A 19335-nucleotide genomic window follows, 5' to 3' on the forward strand; every position below is an offset into this window, starting at 1 on the left:
GTGGTTCTTTCTGTTTAACTCCAAATCTGAGTTTGTTGAGCGTACAGCTTAGAATTTAAAACATAGTTCCTTTATTGATTTTTCTGGAATTTAATTTGGAAGACGTGAAAACATTAAGTTGTTTTTTGATGATGAGGCTTGAATAAATATGCAGGAACAAAGCACAGTTGAATCTGTAAGTGAAATGATGATTTCTTCTTCATGTTGCAGAGCACAGACAACTCAAATATATCTGTAATTGCTCAGAACAAAAAGTGCTTTGATAATGATATTGTTTGCTCGAAGAATATTTTCATCGCTGTTGGAGACTCTGAGATTTATTTTAGTGAACTTTCTGAGAAGCAGGTTAGTTATTTTCTTTCTTTTTTTGGGTCGCCTTTCAAGATAACTATTCTAAAGTTTTGACTGTAAAGGAACATATTTTTGGAAAATATCTCCCAGTCTGGGTTGATGTAGTATAAGTGCCTAGGCTTGGATAAAGCATCAGCTCCCAGAAAAATACTGTTTTTTCACTGTTTTCTTGAAGTTCTTTTTTTTAAACAAAGAAGACTGATCTAAAACCTCAAGGAATCAAACCATGCTGAGATTTGTTTTGCACCATTTGGTTTTGAAAGTTAAACCAAAGTACATAATGAAAGCAAACCTGAATGATCCAAAACACAGGATATCAAAGTATTAAACAACATTTCTAGTAATAGTACTGATTCAGTTATACAGTGCAGATAAAGTATGCTTTTGTATACACTTTACATTACTAATTGGCTGTGGTCGAATTATATTATTAGACCTTAATGATATCCATTTTTGTCAGAGTACCTTGAGGGGACAGGAAAACAAATCTAACTATCAGCTTTGGATGGCTGGATATTATACTGTGATACACTTTCCAGAACAGGATATTACAATTCTGTGGGATAAGAAGACCATGATGCATGTTACAGTTGGACCTCAATGGAAGGTGAGCCAAAATAAAAACCTGAGATTTTATGTAGTTCTCAATGTTGTTAGTGTGGTATCTTCACGAATTGCTGTGATTACCTTTTCTTCTTGACTTACCTTCCTAGTGATATAGTGGTTTAACAGCTGCTAGTGTTTTCCAGGTAAAATATGCCTGAGGATGTGATTTAATGACTGGAGTCCTGAAGAGAAAGGGGTGGTTTCTACATGCACGTTTATTCTGTTGCTCCGCACATTGTAACCTTGAAGATGAACAGTGATTCAACTCTGACTCAAAGTTAATTTAGGAGTGGGAAAAGAGGATTAGATTTGAGTTACCTCACATATTTTCCCAGTTTCTGAGAACAGTGGAAATGAATCTGCAGTAAATACATAGCTCTTAATGTAGAAGAGGGCTGGTTTATAGCATAGGTTAGGCTAATGGTGGAACTGAACCTGAGTTGCAGAGGAGGCTGCTGAGATGAACAGATGGTGTTGTATCTTGAGTATAAATTTAAAAAAATAAGATACAGGAAAGGATCTAGACGAGAACTGTCATTTAAATCTCATAAGTATACTGTGACAGGGTTAAGGGCATGATGCAGGGAAGAATATGAGGCACTTTCTCTTCCCAGTTGCTCTTTATTCATTTTCTACATCAACATCTGCCTTGGTGCCTCTGTGACTCAATCTCTGGGTCCTGATGTAGTAACTTTATAAGCAAATTCAGTAATTGCATCCCTGCTCCACCTCTGCAATGATTGCATGTATTGCAAGGAAGCTCTTTTCTGTAAAAGAAAAGAAAATGAAAGAGCTTCATGCTAGAAAAAAATATCAGATATTTTGAAGTCTAAGACAAAGTTTCAGTAACCATTTAATCTCGTTTTAAAGCAACATTGCTGTAGGCTTTTGTCTCTGTGGGCAGAAAATACTTCACGTATTTGCTGATTTATCAGCCATCAATGCAGATAAAGAAAAAATATATCTATTATTCTGTTTTACAAAATAATAAGCAGGGGGCTTAAGTCTAAAAATTGTATATATGGGCACAGATACCCCAGTCTTTTTCTACTTTCAGTAGCTGCTTTTTCTGTAGGCTCTAGGTTAGCAAGATACAGTTTGCAGCAGTCCTTATAGAAATATAGTCAATATATAGGGTACGTAAAAAACACATCCTTTTTCTCATTTAGGGAAAATTGGCAGGTTTGTGTGGCAATTTTGACAAATACACTTCAAATGACCTGACTACTTCAAACAACATGGAGGTGAGGAATGCACAGGTATTTGGAGACACCTGGGTGTTAGGACAGGTAAGCCCCATATCCAGTAAAAATTTAGAATAAAAAGTCACTAATTTTAATTTATAAATGAATACAGTATCAGTGTATGAAACATAGCAATTTTCTAAATTCAGAGTCATGATACATATTTGAACTTTTATGTCCGTAAAGTCTTATACTGTAACAAACATATACTGAATTTAAATGAAACCATCCAAGATTTTCAGGTAAAAATACACTGATCCCTAAATAAAATATTTATTATAGCTGTCTGGATTTCAATTTTCTACAGATTTCATAGAATCATAGAATACCCTCATTTAGAAGGAACCCACGAAAATCACCAAGTCCAACCCTTGGCTCCATGCACAACCACCCCAAATTCAGTTTGCTTTCGAAATTTAGAATCAGTCCAGCTTTAAAAACAGTTATCATTTTTCTGATGTTGGAAGTGTAGGGATATTGAAAGTAAACAGGATTTGAACACTGAAGAGAAAAAAGTGGTCATCAGCCCCCTGATGCTGCCTGCTTACATACAAGCGCATAGGGACTTTCTGTGCAGCACACAGTTAAAATTCATCAGTCTAGAGGAGATAAACTGAGGAAGTTATAAAACTTAGCTTGAAAAAGCATCAGGCACAATCCATAGTGGAAAGTAGATTTCATAGGAGGGAGGAGGTTGTAGTGTGGATTACTGCAACTGGGTTTTATAATACACAAGAATTATTTTATTCATATGCGTTACGGAGAAAGATCTTACAGCCTTGTGAGCTTGCTGATAAATCAGTATTTGCAAAACATTCCCTAGGATCTCTGCAAGACCCAGTTTTTAATCTGTTCTCTCCCTTACTCAGAGCAGGAAATTGAACCAATATCTCACCTCATGAAAGAATACGATATGAATTCTGCTTTGGAAGAAAGCCTTTGAGGTTTATCTCCCTCAATCTCCCCTTGGATCTGTTCTAGACTTCATAAAATGTTTAAGTTGTGTGAGCAAGCAAGGGAAATATGTTGGTGGTTCTGCCACTCAGAAGGTGGTACATAAAGTGCATAAATACTTAATATGAAGTGTAATAGTATCAACAAAAGAGAACAAAAGCAATACTCTCTTGAATGCTTTGTAGGATCGTAGGAGGGCTGGGTTTGGCTTCAAAGGAACAGAAGGAGTTGTGCTCTCCTATCAATTGACGAAGCACTGGAACTGTTGTCTCTGTGACCAGAGCCAGTGTTGACAGGGTTTGAGGAAGGGTCCCAGAGACGAGCTCTGTTCATACTCTTCTCCTTAAAAAGCATACTTGTAGAACCAAGTATAACAGGAATGCTTTTGATTTTAATGCGTAAAAATCTTGAAGTTCTCTTTTTGCTTTCAATCCCACAATATATTATGTTAATTTTTCAGGTCAGTGGCTTCTATGGTCTTAAACCATAAAAAGATGTTAGGGCACTTTTCAGAAAGGACCTCTGGCCCTTGCAGAGGTGTATCCTGGTCATCATCTCCTCTGCATTATAAACACTGGAAAAGCATCATTGGTAGCTGGAGGCCTAGAACCCAATTCTGCTGCTGGGAAATGTGCTAGCATTGGCACAGTGAGAAATGGGATGATTGCAGGGTTTCTTGCTGTCAGGAGCACATCCCCACACAGCATCACCAGAGTACCCCAATACTGTGAGTGGGTCTGTCACTGCTGCCTCCTGAGCTCCACTGTTGTAGCAAGGGAGTACGCTTTCAGTTGAACTCGTGTTCTTAGAGCTAAGTGCCATTTGGTTATATTTTTCTGTTCACTTGTTTTTCTTCTTGAAGAGAGACTTAAAGAAAGGGAATTATATCTCAGCCACTTTTGAGTTATCACGATGAACTTTGACTCATTTTTTATGGGTTGCTCTCTTCCTACCACTGCTTTATTTGAACTTACAGGGCTACAGTCATCTGTAGTGTGCCTCCATTTAAAGTCAGTACAAAACCACCAGGGATGGATTTGGACCATGTATTTGTTTGTGATGTTACAGTTGGTTGCTCTGGTAATGATTATAATGTGTCACAAAGAAAACATTTTGTCTTAATGTGCTGAACAGACAGAAGGAACATTTTAGTACTTCAGAACAAAACACAAAGATTCTGTTTTGTGCAAATGTTTTCAATTATAAAAACAGATCAGGGAAAACAGAAGATAAAGAAAATAGCATGTAAACATTATTTTAGTTTTTGGAGTACGTAAGTATTGAATTGTATTATGTACATCGTGTAGCTGAGTCCGTGGCAAATACATCTTTTTATGAAATGACTGTGGTGTTTTTGTTTGCTTTTGAGTGCAAGAGCCCAAATGAAACACTAAGACCATGCGAGGTACATCAAAACAAGTTCCCTTATGCCAAAAAGGAATGCTCTATTTTGTACAGTGATGTTTTCGCACCTTGTCGCAATGTGGTAAGTTTATTAAATAAGCCAATTTTGCTCTCATGTAGGAAATATTAAAATTCCAACAATTAATTTCTTCTTGTCATTCCTCTCTGAGTTCCATGGAGAACAGTAAGAAGAGCCCTGCAACTATGTGTGTGGGCTATGTTTGTGTAGAGCTCCTTATTCCTTTCAGAAGTGGAGCCTAAACATTATAGTGGTAACTGGGAGTTATGAGTTAGTAGACAAGAAAATCAGAGTTCTGTTCTCTTTTGGTATTATTCATATCTTTGATTTATATAGGTAACTTGAATTTTAAGGTTTTTGTGTATATTGTGGATTTTTAAAGTAAGCATTCATGTGATGTGTTTCCATCTTATCTAAAATGGTTTTATTTAGTTGACTGTCCTGCAAAATATAGAAAGAAATGTAGGAAAGTGAGATTTCAACTTCAAAGCTATCAGTATTTTTAAAAGGTCAACGTCTTATTTGCTTTGTATCAAAACTCTGCAACGCCGTGTCTCTAGTCCTTACCTGACTGAGTGTGGGACTTGAGTTACAAGACTGTCCATAAGCTCAGTCTAGAGAGGACAGGGACAACAATAAGTTGTGTGGGAATCTTTTATTCCTTTGTAGTCCATCCTTTACCAGTGTAATATATTCTCAGTGTATCTATGTCTCTTTCTGATTTGGGCTTCCCAAAGGTATTCAGAGGTGCTTCTTAACACCTGTGCAAGCAAGAACCACTATGATGTTTTACTTCACTCTCTTTTCTTTTCTTTTTTTTGTGATTATCAACATTAAATGAGATCAGTAGATGTTGCAGCTGAATCTCCCGACTTTCAGGACTGGAGTTTGATATTAACATGGTCAGGAATTTGTCTGAAGAGGAGGTTGCAGTAGCTTAACCCAGGAGATTTACTGATGTTGACTTTGGTTACTATGTAAAGAATTTTTTGAACGTGTGCCTGAGAACACAGTGATGAGTGTATTTTCAAAGTGGAAAGTAATGAATAAAAATGGACTTTTGAGAGTTTTTAAGAAGCTATATTGCAATAACTCTTAAAGACAGATGTTTTCCATTCCGTTCTTTATCTTACCTATGTTGTGATTAAAATTTTCAGGTATTATGCTAAGAATTTAGCACATTAATATCAAGAAATTCATGTCAGGTGCAAAACATGACTTTTAATTCATTGTCAGGTATTTTCATACATGCATATTCATCTTGAGACAGCTTGTAAAGCAAACATCTTCCAGGTATTTTTACAACGTACTCATGAATATGTGAAAAACTGCTCTTATTAAAGTAAGGTGCCATGAGTTCCTATCAAAGATACCTACCTGGCTACTCCCTGCACAAGCAGGTGCCAAGGGAAAAAAAAAAAACCACCACGAAACACAGTAAAGCAATAAAACAAGCACAGCTGGACTCTGGGAGGCTAGGAGGAATAGAAGGTGAAGGGATGGGTCTCACAGTGCTTAGAGCAGCTACCTTGCAGAGTCTCTCCTGCTGTATGGGTGGAGTAGGATGCTCCTGTGCGTAGAGACAAGTTCCTGCTCTGGGACACGCAGCCTCAGAGTTCAGCCCAGGCTGGAAAACCCAATTTTAAGGGATACAAAATTTTGCATCCCTGACTGGAAGGGACTTACGGATTGCAGTACTCAGCTGAGCATTGAATTCAGCAGCTGAAGAGTGGAAAGAAAGATCTTCTCCATAACCCTTGAACTCAAAAGGAACTTCAGTCTGAGCCTTCCTGCTTGTCACAATAAGGCGATGCAGATGGAAGAGAGGATGAAATCTGAAGCTACTGTGCTGTTTGGTAATTTCTGCTAGGGTGCTATAGCCATTTTCAATGGCTCATGCCCCCACTCCAGTGGTATCTCTGTTTCCAAAATTAGAAAAAAGAATGAAAGTAAAATGGCATCTCTCTCCAAGCACTAAAGGCAGAAGAACAGCCATTTTATCTCTGTCAGCATCCAGCAACTGCCAGCTGAGAAGCTGTTTCAGTGCTGCCTTGTTGCTGTGACAGTGTTTGTGTAATCTGATGAGTGTCATTGGAATGCTCTACAGCTGAGACAGATTGGAGTCTATAAATGAATCCAAACTGAAGAGAAACATTGTTTTAAAGATTCAATGTGTTGAATGAGAACAGGTTTTTTTTTTTAGGAGATCTTGCTCAACATTACAAAAAAAGACCTCTTAAGCCCGAGAAGTACAGTATCAGTATCACAGTTTTAATTTGGGGGATTTTAGAGTGGGGAAATGAGTGCCTCAGCTAATGAAGATTTGAAGGTTGAGTATGTTGTAAAATGTCAGATGTGTGCTCAAGCTTGCTTCCCCTGACCTAAGCCCCCCTCAAATTACTACTTTAAGTACTCAATAATCAGAGTTGCAGCTCTGATTTTATTGTTCTTCATGCAGAGCTAACAGGATGACTATAGGTGGCAGCATTTGCCTTATGAAAACACAGAACTGTCACCTTCATTGTGCTTTTCAGAATCAATGAACAGCAAGAGTGTGGAGAGAGTATGAACAGTCATACTTGTTAAAAGTCACTGATTAAAATTTTCTTTTTGTCTGTAACATAGGTACAAACTGATTATTTGTGGTATACAATTTGTAAAGGATTATACCAAAATCTTAGAAAATGCCATATTTTTGTGTTAAATTCTTTCAGTCAATCCTTCCTTGCACCTTCCTGCTGAAAATGGTGCAACATGAATTTGTACAGCTCATGTAATCAAGTCACCTGCCTTTCCCACCTTCTTTTTCCCAGATTGATGTGACTTCTTTTGTCAAGAACTGTCATACAGATACGTGTAACTGCAATCTTGGTGGGGACTGTGAGTGTTTGTGTACCAGTATTGCAGCTTATGCCCACAAGTGCTGCCAGCATGGGGCAGTGATTCATTGGCGATCTCCTTCGCTCTGTGGTATGTACCTGGGATGGCCTCACACCACAGACCACCCAGAGAAGGGGGTATATATGGCCTTTCTTTTCACAAAAATACAGCATGACACAAGCAGGTGGTTAATAAATGTCCTTCTTTGCCTTTTTTTCAAGCAATGTATGTGTTAGCTGCTGACTACCTTACATTTACTGTTTTTCTTCTCTCTGTGGAGGGAGCCCAGAATTCTGCGTGCAAAGAGATTCAGTCCATTCTACTTTTCACTGAGAGTGAGAAGAGTTCTTGGATACAAAATAATTAGTGCTGTCTATCAATTAGGTTTGATGTCTGGGCATATCTATTTAAATACAGCTGTTTGTCCCTGAATAAAAGCCAGAGGAAATAAAGTCACTGGCTGGAATATGTTACAGAACATGAAAGTGAATTTTACAGTTTTAGGATGCAGATAAGAGTGATCTGTTTTACTTTACAATAACAACATCCTTGTTTCCTTTTTCTTTTAGCTTATGACTGTGAATATTATAATCAAGGTATGTAGTACTTAATATTACTCTTTTATTTCTTCTAGTATTTATTATTACTGAATACCCTTAACTCTGTTTGCTAGCATGCCATCTAGTTATGTGCTAAAAATGAATCTGTACTCCTTAATTTCAACAACAAATCTGTATTTATAAAGCATTAAGTTGTACACCATTCACTTAAAAAAAATGATTTCCCACACTAGCCATTCTAGAGTATGGAAGATATCTTTGGCATACTTTCTATCACCTTTCTTCTGTGCTGTACTATTCTGAAATATTTATCTTTCCCCAATATATTTTGTTTCTCTTTTAAAAACAGAAACCCAAAAGATAACTTTCTTATATTGCTTCATTCTGGCTAAACGTGAAAAAGTATGCTGTGGTAGTATTTCTCTTTGGCTGGTTAGAAGGAATTTTTGTATTCCTGATTTGGATGTGTGAGTTCAGTGTGCTCAGCATGTTAAGCAAAGCAGGTTTCCATGGATCTTTCTACTCTATGTCCAGAGACAGGGGGAGTATGGAAACAAACATCTTTCTTGTAAGTAAAACCATGCATCTGGCATCTCAGAGGAAACATGATATGATGCACACAGAAAGAAATCCTCCTTGTAGCTTGTGCTGAGAAGAGCCTCTGTAAGCTCCAGCAGTGTTGGATATAATCTCATTTCTAGGCTCCCATACCCTATGGTAGGATTGCATAGTCACCATCATTTGGTCTCACTGGACCTTCAGATCAAATTAGAAAGGAGAGGTGACAAATATGTCATTCGCCACATGTTCATTTCTTTTTAAATATCATTATGTCACCATACTGACTATTTTTGCTACATAACCTCTCATTTGTAATATAAGTCTTCTGCTTAGTCAGAGGCTGTAAAATATCACTGAAGGTAAGTGTGTGTGAACACATCTCTTGCATTCTTGAGTTCCACAGAATGAGTCTGCACAAAAATACTTTTTTCCATTGCCTGTGTTTGCTGATGCAGTACTACAGTATCTGTTAGGACAAGATAAAACATATGAAAACTAGATATTGCAGATGAGATGTCAAAACATGAACAATTTGTTTGATGATTTGGGAAACCCACTATTACTGTTAATTATTTTGGTTTTGTAATTATATGTTAATAATCAATTAGTAATCAATTAGAACACTCATATGTTCTATTTTCCTTTTATTAAGTCTCTTTCAAAAATTAAAATGAGGTCAAGGTTATTCAAAACATCTTGTCACATATATCTGTGTTATATGGTTTCCAATAATAAAACGATTTCCATTCTGTTCTGCTATGCATATCTAAAAATGTTTGTTTTCTGTGCAATATCCACTGTATTTCTTGGGCGTTGTTCCATTTAAATAAAAACAGGCAATCTCACAATAAGGGATTCTAATGTTAACTCATTGTACATCTTACAAGGTTATACATGGTTATAACATTTTCATGTCACTGAACTAGTTGCCTTTGTTACAAAAATTAAGTCTCTTCTCAAGAAGGGATTGTGTAGACATACTGAATCTCTGATGATACTGAGTTAAGATTAATCTTTATAATAAGAAGTAATCTGATATTATTTTTAGAAGGAAAACATTTGTCACATTATGTAATTATGTTGTAGGTTTTCATTCTGAATTGACTTGCTTTCATTTGGTTTTCCTTCTTACATTGACATATAAAAGAGATTGCTCTGGTTCAATGAAGATTTAACCACTAGGATGTTTCTTTGACTTGATATTCATGTTTTTTAACTGATTGCTTAAACTTTTAATGGGTGAAGGTCAGTGGCCCCACTGTGTTAATAATCTTAGTATCTCCTGATGTCTCAATTCATAACCTCATAATTTTCAGTGTGTAGGGATTACTATACCATGCTGCAAATTTTGGAAGTAATGGAGAAGCTCTTGAAGGATGTTACCTACATTTTGAAATTGGTAGGATATGGGATTTTCTTCACAGATCTCATGAAGTACTGTACCGTTCCCTAGAGTGAGAGTGGTATTCAATTACAACTTCATTTTTGTGGCATCACTTCCTCAATTTGGATATTGTGAAAGTACTTTGTGGGCAGCCTGATACAAAAAAAAAAAAAAAAAAAAAAAAAAAAAAAAAAAAAGGGGAAATTTGGATAACTGCAATGACATGAATTTGACTTCTTGATAGAACTTTTTAAGTGACTCATGCCCAGTAATGAGCATCATGCTGTAGACAACGCTTTTCTGATTCAAGGAGTCTGATCCCATGTGCTGCTACTACAGAAAAGCATTGTCTGCAGCATGATAAAGTAGCAACATGTAAATACTGCTAGGTACACCAGACTTTCTGTAATATTCTTTACAATACGGAATCTTGTTTTGAAACTAGTAAGAAAGTCAAGGATGATGTGAGCTGATCATTGAATCTCAGCAAAACACCTTCAGGAGTGTAGGATGGCTCCTCTGATATTTTTTTTTGTCTTGTATGGTGCCAAACTGTTGAATCTTCATGGAAAAACTTTCCCTGTTATGGCTCGTTGCTGCTTTTGCTGAAGCTACAGGGAAAAAAATCTGTTAATATGTGGGGGTAAACATCCAATGAATAAAGATGAAGAGACTGTAATTGACTTGTCACTTCTATAGAAGGGATCACTTTGTGACAAGCTTGTGAACTTCCTAAGCATGTGAGCTCCGGCATAATTTCAGTATAAAAGCATTATTTATTTTCTTGCAGTGTTCTTCAGAAAGTGGTGTTTAAGTTCTAGGGGAGCCAAATCTCATTATTATGAGACATCCTTCCCTCTTGAAAGTCACACTGGAGAGAGCTGTGCTATGCTGTGAAGGCGATTCATTTTTTTTATTCCCACTAGGATTAAAGGATTAAAAGCTTTCACAAAAATTACAAATCTTGTTTATTACTCAAGGCAAGATTTTAGAAGTATGCTGCTCTTGGTTCTTTTACTGGAGTATAGTGACAAAGACTGATGCTGTTATATCTGGATGTAACCCTGTGGGCCTTTCCAGCCCAGTAAAAATACCTTTAGGATTTTTTATAGGATGTCTAGGGCATGATTGGGCCACCAGCATTCTGGCAGCAGTACTGGCTGAAGTTGTTGTCACTGCTGTATCGGCATAAACTTTTGGATGACTGTGTGCTGAACCAGACTGGAAAATTTAGCCGGTTATTTTTCAGTAGGATCAGTTTACTGCCGAAGCACTTAGGATGTCATAATAAATGGGGCAGCAGAGGAACAGAAGCAAGTGTTTTGTGGGAGGGGATGAAGTAGGCAACTCCTTGAGCAAGATTGCTGCCAAAAGTTCAATTACAGTCTTGTAATTTAAAACGTTTCTTTAATCTTTCATTTTTTTTCTTTCATTTTTTTTCTTTTCTTTTTTTTTTTTTCTTCCTTTTTTAATAGCTTTGTAGAGCTTAGAATACTTTCACTGTCTTGGGTAATAATATTAAAGCTGCAATGCTGATGTTCCAAAGTATAGAAATAAGAACATGTGAAAAACTAAATACTAGACAAAAGCAGTCCAGATTGCTTTCTTCTACAAGTTATTTTGTGAGGATAACTACCCATATTTTTTTAATGTGGACTTTGTATCTGTTGTATTCTGGAAATCAAGCAAAGAGGAAGGGAGTGCCTTAAATACATAAATACAGGCCAACTTCAACGTAACACCTTGAGGCATTGAGTTGCAGTTCAGAATGTATTTGATTCCAGGTAAGGTGAATGTGTAAAGCAATATTTTGTCAACTAAAGCTCAAGTTTTGTATGCTGTGCAAGTAGAATTGTTTCTTTTTCTATTCGATTCTTCTTCTCTTAGGTCTTGGTGAAGGACCATACATTTTGGCAAGTTCTGGAGAAAATGATACAATTATAGGAGCTAATATTTCCAGTAGACAAATATTTCCCCTGCCTAGAAATGCAGCGTATGGAAATGTATTTTTCAGTTTCATGATAACTCCAGGTCTTTTCAAAGATAAGGATTTATGTAAGTGTTCTCTATGTTTTTGTGAATGTCTGCTCATATTTTTCAAACCATTTGAATGATTCTTGCTACATCTTCTAAAACTAAAATTGTATAGATATTTTTAGTTATTGGAATAAGTGAGGATGAAATGTTCTATTTTTGAAGAGGAATAGTGATCTTTGGAGAAAAAAAAAATTGGAAAATCCAGCTGTCAGCTGTAAAGCTGACTTTTCAAAAAACTGTTTTTAAAATGTTTAAAATGCAAGTGAATCGAACTCTTTCTTTAGAAAAATGCAATTAGATTTCATAACTGGAAACTGGAAAATTTTGCATATGTATCTAACAGTTTTGAAACAAGGAATATTTTGGTCTCCAATAAAATTATTTCTTCTCTGTCTATTCTTGTTTTTGGTGACTTTCAGTGCACCATAAAATGTGAAAGTTAATACAACCAGATGTTTTAATCTTTTTTCTTCTATCTACATTTTCTGTTTTATGTATTTTCACACGTATTGAGCTTGTGCCATTTAAGTCAATTCAAACTTTCTCATTGCTTTCTGCAGTCACAAAATTTAATTTGTTGACAAAATTCCAAATCTTCAAAAATCAACACAGAGAAGGGTAGTTTTCACAGTAAAACTTGAAACTGTAGTCACATGCTTTGGACAATTTGCCATATACAAATTAGATCTTTTATGATTTTTAAAAGAATGTATATTATATAGAAATAGCAGTTCAGACTTGTCCAATTAGCTAGGCAATGTGAAATAGAAGTAAAATATTCATTGTATCTGTGTAGTACACAAGTTTCCTTATCTGTGAGGGTCAGGATAGTGTTCATACAGAATAAAAGTACTTCTGGATTTATTCAAGGCAACAACCAAATCTGAAGTCAGCCTTTTTTCAAGTTCTTAAACACTCAGAGAATTTTCTTCATTTTCATCATGAGAACAGAGTGTTCAGTCTCTTTTATTTAGCTGCAGATATTCTTAATGTATTGCTGGATATGACTGCATGTAAAAAAATGCCAGACATCAAGGTGAATTCAAGCAAATTTTTACAATATTTATGTGATGTTAATTACTAAAGAAATTCTGTTACAGTTGAAATGTCAGACATTTGTCAAAATCTGAGGAAAAACTGCCCCAATTTGAGTAAATCCAAAAACTGAGTACTGAAGTCTAGCAGTAAGCTGAATGTAGTTTTTATCTGATTAGTCCTCTGGTGAACTCTGTATTATGTGATCATTTGAAGTTTCCTTTAGACTCTGCATTTCTAATATTTTTATGTTATAGGAAACTGGTTTTTTTTAGTTGTGTTTAGTTTTTTTCTTTTTTTTCCTGATAAACAACTATTTTAAGGAGCCGCTTAATCAATATATAGATTGAATCTCACTTTCAGACAGTTTTCTCTGAAAAGCTTATAAGTAATGGTTTACTTTTTCTTTTGTGGAAGCTCTCTCCCTTGTTTCCCTTGAGTCTGCTGAAAGACCAAACTACTTTCTGTATGTACGTGCTGATGAAACTGTTGGGTTGGAACAATGGCAGGCAAGTGCCTCCTTCCAAAGACGAGCCACCTTCTTCCACCACCAAGGCCTCTGGAGTCAAGGGCTCAGTGCCTTTGAGCTACACAGTAAAAAAGGCTTTTTCATCATTCTCACATCATCTGGTGTTAAAGTGGCAAAGTACGATGATTCAGAAGAATTCAAACATATGAGTAGCTTTAGTATTGAAGGTAAATTTTGCATAATCCCCATGAATAAGTATGGATTCTTCTGTTTGCCTTTGGAGCACTTCTCTTATGTTAACAACAGCAACTAGTATTTTAATTTTCTCTTTTAACTTGGTCTTGAATCCCAATCCCACCTCCAAATACTATAATTTTCTAATTCTTGCATATGCAACGATTAATTTGTCTTTGGACTATATTCTCATTCTTTTTCACAATGCATGTAGCATGTCACAAAAAATGCATGTTAATGTCTTGTTGCTGAACTGTTTATCTTTTTTGTTTAATGAATGAGGTAAATATTGCTTCTGAAACAAACAGTATATTCAGTATGTTTCACTGACTTGTTTAAACAAAATATGCTGTGGAAAGTGAGTAGTTTTTTCTATCTTTTATGTTCTGGTGTCTTTTACCTTGTTTGAATTTGAAGTACGTATTCAAATGGCATAAATGAATGAAATCTCACCTATTAAAGTTCCTGAGAATTCCTATTCTTAGTTTTCTATTTTTACATTTTTCTGAAATTACCAAAATACATTATAGAAAAGACTATGCATTTATATTTGATTGACTTACACAGCCAATAAATAATACCTTTTCCTTCTTCCTCAGAACTCAGTGCATCTGTGCCTTACAGGAAGATGTGTGAATGGAGATATGAATCTTGTGCTAGTCCTTGCTTTAAAACATGTAGTGATCCTGAAGGAACAGCATGTAAATTCCTTCCTCCGTAAGTCAAATTAAGCTCCGTATTACTACTACATTATTCTGTGTCTTGTATGTTTTCTAAAAATTACTGCAGCAGCAATATCCATTTATTTTACTCATCATCCAGATTTCAACAGCAGCTCTTACAAGTATTGTGAAAACCTCTTACTCTCTGTGTTATGTATTCCTTTTGCATGTGATCTTTTGACATAAGTAGGAGCAAGAATAAAAAGGGTTGAATTTAGCTTACTGGATTAACTTTTGGCAGTGCTAGGTAGACATGTATTAAATGAAATGAAGGCTATTCCCTTCAATGGCTGTGATATATTCACGTCTGAAACCAGTATCTCGTGATGCTGTAACTGAATTAATCTTTTGGAGTTCGTATGCCTGAGACAAAAACCTGGAACAATTTTAAGGGTGAGTGACGCCCTCTCCTGTGAGAGGATGGAATTTTATACTAAGAGATGTTCCTTGACATGACTTGAAGGATTTCACACTACTGATGTTAGCTTGTTTCTTAGTCCTAGTAATAGGGATTCCTGTTTTCATGGATTCCTGGCTTCTATGAAACCAGAATTCTTATAAACAAACAAAAAGAAAAGGTGTCATTCTAATATCTTATTTTACCAAACTGAAGTAACTTAAAATAGATTTGTATTTCTGCTGTGACTTTCGAATTAACTACACAATATTTTAAAGGGTTGAAGGATGCTTGCCATATTGTCCCAAAAACATGATCCTTGATGAGGTCACACTTAAATGCGTTTACCCAGAAGACTGTAAGTATATGCTATGTAATTGATCTAATCTTATAAATCATTCTACAGATCCTTTGAGGTTTTAATCAGATACATTTTTCTTTTATTTTCAATTACCTTTTAAATTAAATGCTTTAACAGAATATCCTTCTTTAGAAGAGCCGTCTGGGACATGTGCTCAATTTCCAGTCATTCAGAATGCATCTTCTACATCCAAATGAGACATAGCTAAAGTTGAATTATTTAATTTCTCTAATACTTATAAAATTCAATATTTGTGATGATGTTATACTCACCTCAACTGTGATTTTACGGTATAACAACTAATGTGTCATATGCGTATGGAAGATTTCAAATGGAAAAAATACTGCTATGGTGAAAAGTTCAGACTTTTCAGTTGGTGAGCCACCATTAATAAATTCAGGACATCTATTTCATAATTTCTGGTGTGTGAAGTTACCACATCATTTGGTTATTTTGGGGATATTGTATTCTTTTTACACAGCAATTACATTTTAATACTGTCTTTTTAACTTACAAGTTTGAATTAATTGCATTTTTATTTTTGCTTGTATGAAGTTATACAGCCTTCCAAAGAGATAAAAGAAGATAAAAACTCTAATTTTTTAATTCCAAATATTTTGCCATTTTAGACTTAATGAATTTTCACAGAATTCTCTTGTTGCTTCAAGACTATTCTGCAAATTCAAGGTTGTTGGTCTTAATAAAAATATGCTATTCCGTTTGCAAACAAAATTAGAAAACTTCTTGAGAGTTGAGTTCCTCAAAGCCATCAGGCAACCTGAAACCATTGCTAATTTATTTATTCAGCAAAATAGTTCTCTAATTTGCTAATCTTTAAATGGTACTTATGTGAAGATAGATATTGCTATTTTTCTTTACCATGAAGTGAAATATGCCTTTTCCTTTTAGGTATACCTGTGAAACCTATGGAATCAGCAGCCGGAACAAAACCTTCATTGTTAATCTCTCACCCAGTTTCTGCCACAGAGAGATTTCCTAAGACACCTCCTATACATGTAACTTCAGGGACTAAGTCATCTGGTACTGATGTGACAGTCAAAATTACCATGAAGACAAACACAACTTTAGCAGGAATGAACATGTCAGCGCAGTCTGTTACAGACTTGTACTCACTGGAAGATGCCACCTATTCATCATATTCATTTCCAAGTATAGTGGAATCTTCTGATGTACCTCACAGCACTGCAAGTCCTTCTGTCCTTTCCAAGCTCATTTCTTCAACAGATTTTCCAGCTGCTTTTCAAAACTCATCCATCACACCGTATACTGTCAATTCTAATGCATCTAGAACTTCACCCATTCCAATAGCAGCTTCAACAACTTTACTCAGTAGAATTCCTCTTCCAACACATTCTATATTATGAACACCCAATTCCCTTGTTTTATTTCCATTTCCACTTGAAGTATCAACCACTCAGCAAGGAACTCTTCCCTCTACCTCAACACTTTAATCTCCAAACCATCTTTTGTCACTTCTGAGCTGCCAGCAGGAACTGTGAGGAGTAAGAGTCCTTCAGAAAGTTATTCTAAGGAAGAAACAGTATTTTCTGAATTGTCTTTGCCTGCTTGGATGGCTGGCAGAGATACCTTCATAAGACTCATATTTCTTCTAGGTTCACAGCTAATACTTAGTACACCTATCTCTCCTGTATCTACTGTCTGTTAGAACTATGTGTGGTGTTGGTCAACCTATAGGTCATCCAACACCCATTTCTGCATTGACTTCAATTGCTCATCAAAGTTCTAAAACAACTAGATTTATTAGCTTTGAGACAAGTTTTCTTCAATTAACCACAGCTTCATGTTCTGAAACAGGTAAACCTCTTTCCAAAACTTCTCTGGTACCACTAAATACAAGTTCTCTAGTTTTTCTGCAAAGCCATTTTTATCTTCAGTAGAAATTTCAGTGACTGTTCTCAAGCAGATCTCTCCATTAATAAAAGGCAGTATTTCTACTGCTCTGTCCATAATGACTGCATCTTTAACTCAAGTAGCATCTCAAATCCTATAACCACTTCTCCTAGTCCTCTGTAACACATCTATACCAGTGCATTCCCTGATAACCTCCCTGAAACCTCCCAGAACTATGGGAGATGTCACTTTTCTCTCAAAGTGTATTTATAAGGAAACTTCCACTTCTTCGATGATATGTTTATAGCAAGCTCAATAGAAAAGATATATAATGCAAACTGATTCCTTTTCACTGTCGCTCACTTCTAAAAAGCCAAGGAAGTCTGCTAGCTCTAATCTTCCTTCCTAGGACACTGGTACTACCTCTGAATACTATGTTATTATATTATTATATTATGTTATTATAACATTACAAAGGACCTAAGCAGTCCACACACAGAACTGAAAATTACCCTGTCACACTGACAGCAAGCAGTTTCATTCCTAAAGATCCTTCTTTTACAATCATCTCTTTGAAAAATCTTGCTATCATCACTACTATATTCTGTGACTTCATGTACTACAATTTACTCACTGATTCCCATATTCAGTTGAACACCTTTGTTATCACAAAATATAATTGCTACCCAAGCACCAGTTTCATCTCTAGATACATATAAGCAAGATCAAAAAGTACAGTTGTAGACTTTGAATTTCTGCAGATTTTTCGACGATCATTTTAAACATAGGCTCTTCTACTAGCCTTTCAGCATCACTAAACGCATCATGATACCACCCTCTCTACTGATGCCTAAAACTCTAGAGGCCTCTTTAGAAAGCCAGTCCAATAGAGTATGTCTTCACCTCCTCCTAAGACCTCTCATATCTCTACTATTTCTCTAGGAAAACAGAGTTCTTCAGTAAGTTCTTCAGCAGAAGATGGAACAGTATCAGTCATATCAGCTGGAATCATCACTCAATCCACTACATCAATGATAGTGAATACAACAGTGAATGATGCTACATCCTTAAGAACACCTTATATTTTTGCAAAAGTACCACCTAGTTCTTCAGCCAGTGTATTAGTTGCTTCTGACACTACTGTAGACCCTAGGATTACTGCAAAGACCACAGATGATTTAGCTGGTTCAAAGTTTCATATGGCTTCAGCTTCAGTTCCTACTACCATAGAAACACCTACGTATGAGTCATACAAATCTTTACTTACATTTACTCCATCTCTAGTTTCACAGAGCGGTAAAGAAATTCCAAAAACAACAGTCGTGAAAATGAGTACCACCAGCCCGTTATCAAAGACAAAAAGTACCTCATTTGCAACTTCAGAATTCAAATATGTAACCTCATTTGAAAGAACAGTAGGTATTTTAGAAAGCAGCCAGACTTCATATGTACAAAGAAATGTAACCAAGGCAAAGTCAACCACAACTGAGAAATCTTTCCTACCTTATTTGACAGTTTCTGCAAGTCGGAGTTCGCCTTTTTCAAGCGTAAGGATAACCTCAGCAAAAAATCTCTCAGAAGTTCTGGATGTCAAGACATCGGATTGGTACAAAATCCTAACACAGACTACCGTTAAACCTGATTTCAATTTAACAGAACACGCAGAACTGCAGGATAGAACTTTAATAGATTTATCTCATTCTAGTGGTGAAATGGCTCTGTCTTCTTCTTCCCCCATGGAAACACAAACTTCTCTGGCAAGCACAGACGCAGTGACAACTATAGCTGACAAAACTTTGTTCAGCACAGTGATGCATACACTGATGTCTTCATCTTCTGAATGTGTGGTATGATCACTTTCACTTGCCCCACAATGTTAATATATGTATAATACATAATACATATTCCTTTTCGGTCTGATTTATTATGTCATGCATATTATACCAGAGGTTTTAAATATCTCCTATTTTTCTTTTTATTTTTCAATTTAATAAAATGAATTATTCTTGGAGGCCTGTAGCATCCCTGCTTTTGAATTACCCTGGTCTATTCTGTAACTTAGATGCATTGCTTTGGAAAATAATTGGTTTTAAAGCTATGTGTGATTCTAGACAGTAAAATATAATTCTGAGATATGAAAAAGGCAGAAACCATAGAATATTGGGGTTTCTGCCTTTTTTTTTTCTTTTTCATTTCTCTCTTTGTGATAGAGTTTAAACTGATAAGAATGTGTGCTTCTGTATTT

The 19335-nt window shown here is 35.8% G+C and overlaps 1 protein-coding gene across 1 annotated transcript in view; it reads left to right on the forward strand.

Annotated features, from left to right (window-relative positions):
* OTOGL (otogelin like) overlaps positions 1-19335 on the forward strand; it is a 92608-nt gene that overhangs the window by 47551 nt on the left and 25722 nt on the right. The window contains exons 26-37 of the mRNA XM_085221934.1: positions 211-345; positions 812-958; positions 2127-2246; positions 4525-4641; positions 7392-7548; positions 8028-8054; positions 11851-12018; positions 13453-13731; positions 14338-14455; positions 15136-15215; positions 16128-16388; positions 18033-18937. Coding sequence (XP_085078060.1) covers positions 211-345; positions 812-958; positions 2127-2246; positions 4525-4641; positions 7392-7548; positions 8028-8054; positions 11851-12018; positions 13453-13731; positions 14338-14455; positions 15136-15215; positions 16128-16388; positions 18033-18937 — 2514 coding nt within the window. The remainder of the gene's footprint in view (positions 1-210; positions 346-811; positions 959-2126; positions 2247-4524; positions 4642-7391; positions 7549-8027; positions 8055-11850; positions 12019-13452; positions 13732-14337; positions 14456-15135; positions 15216-16127; positions 16389-18032; positions 18938-19335) is intronic.

Source organism: Meleagris gallopavo, chromosome 1, assembly GCF_905368555.1.
Source record: "Meleagris gallopavo chromosome 1, MGAL_WU_HG_1.1, whole genome shotgun sequence".
In the NCBI taxonomy this organism is placed as follows: domain Eukaryota; kingdom Metazoa; phylum Chordata; class Aves; order Galliformes; family Phasianidae; genus Meleagris; species Meleagris gallopavo.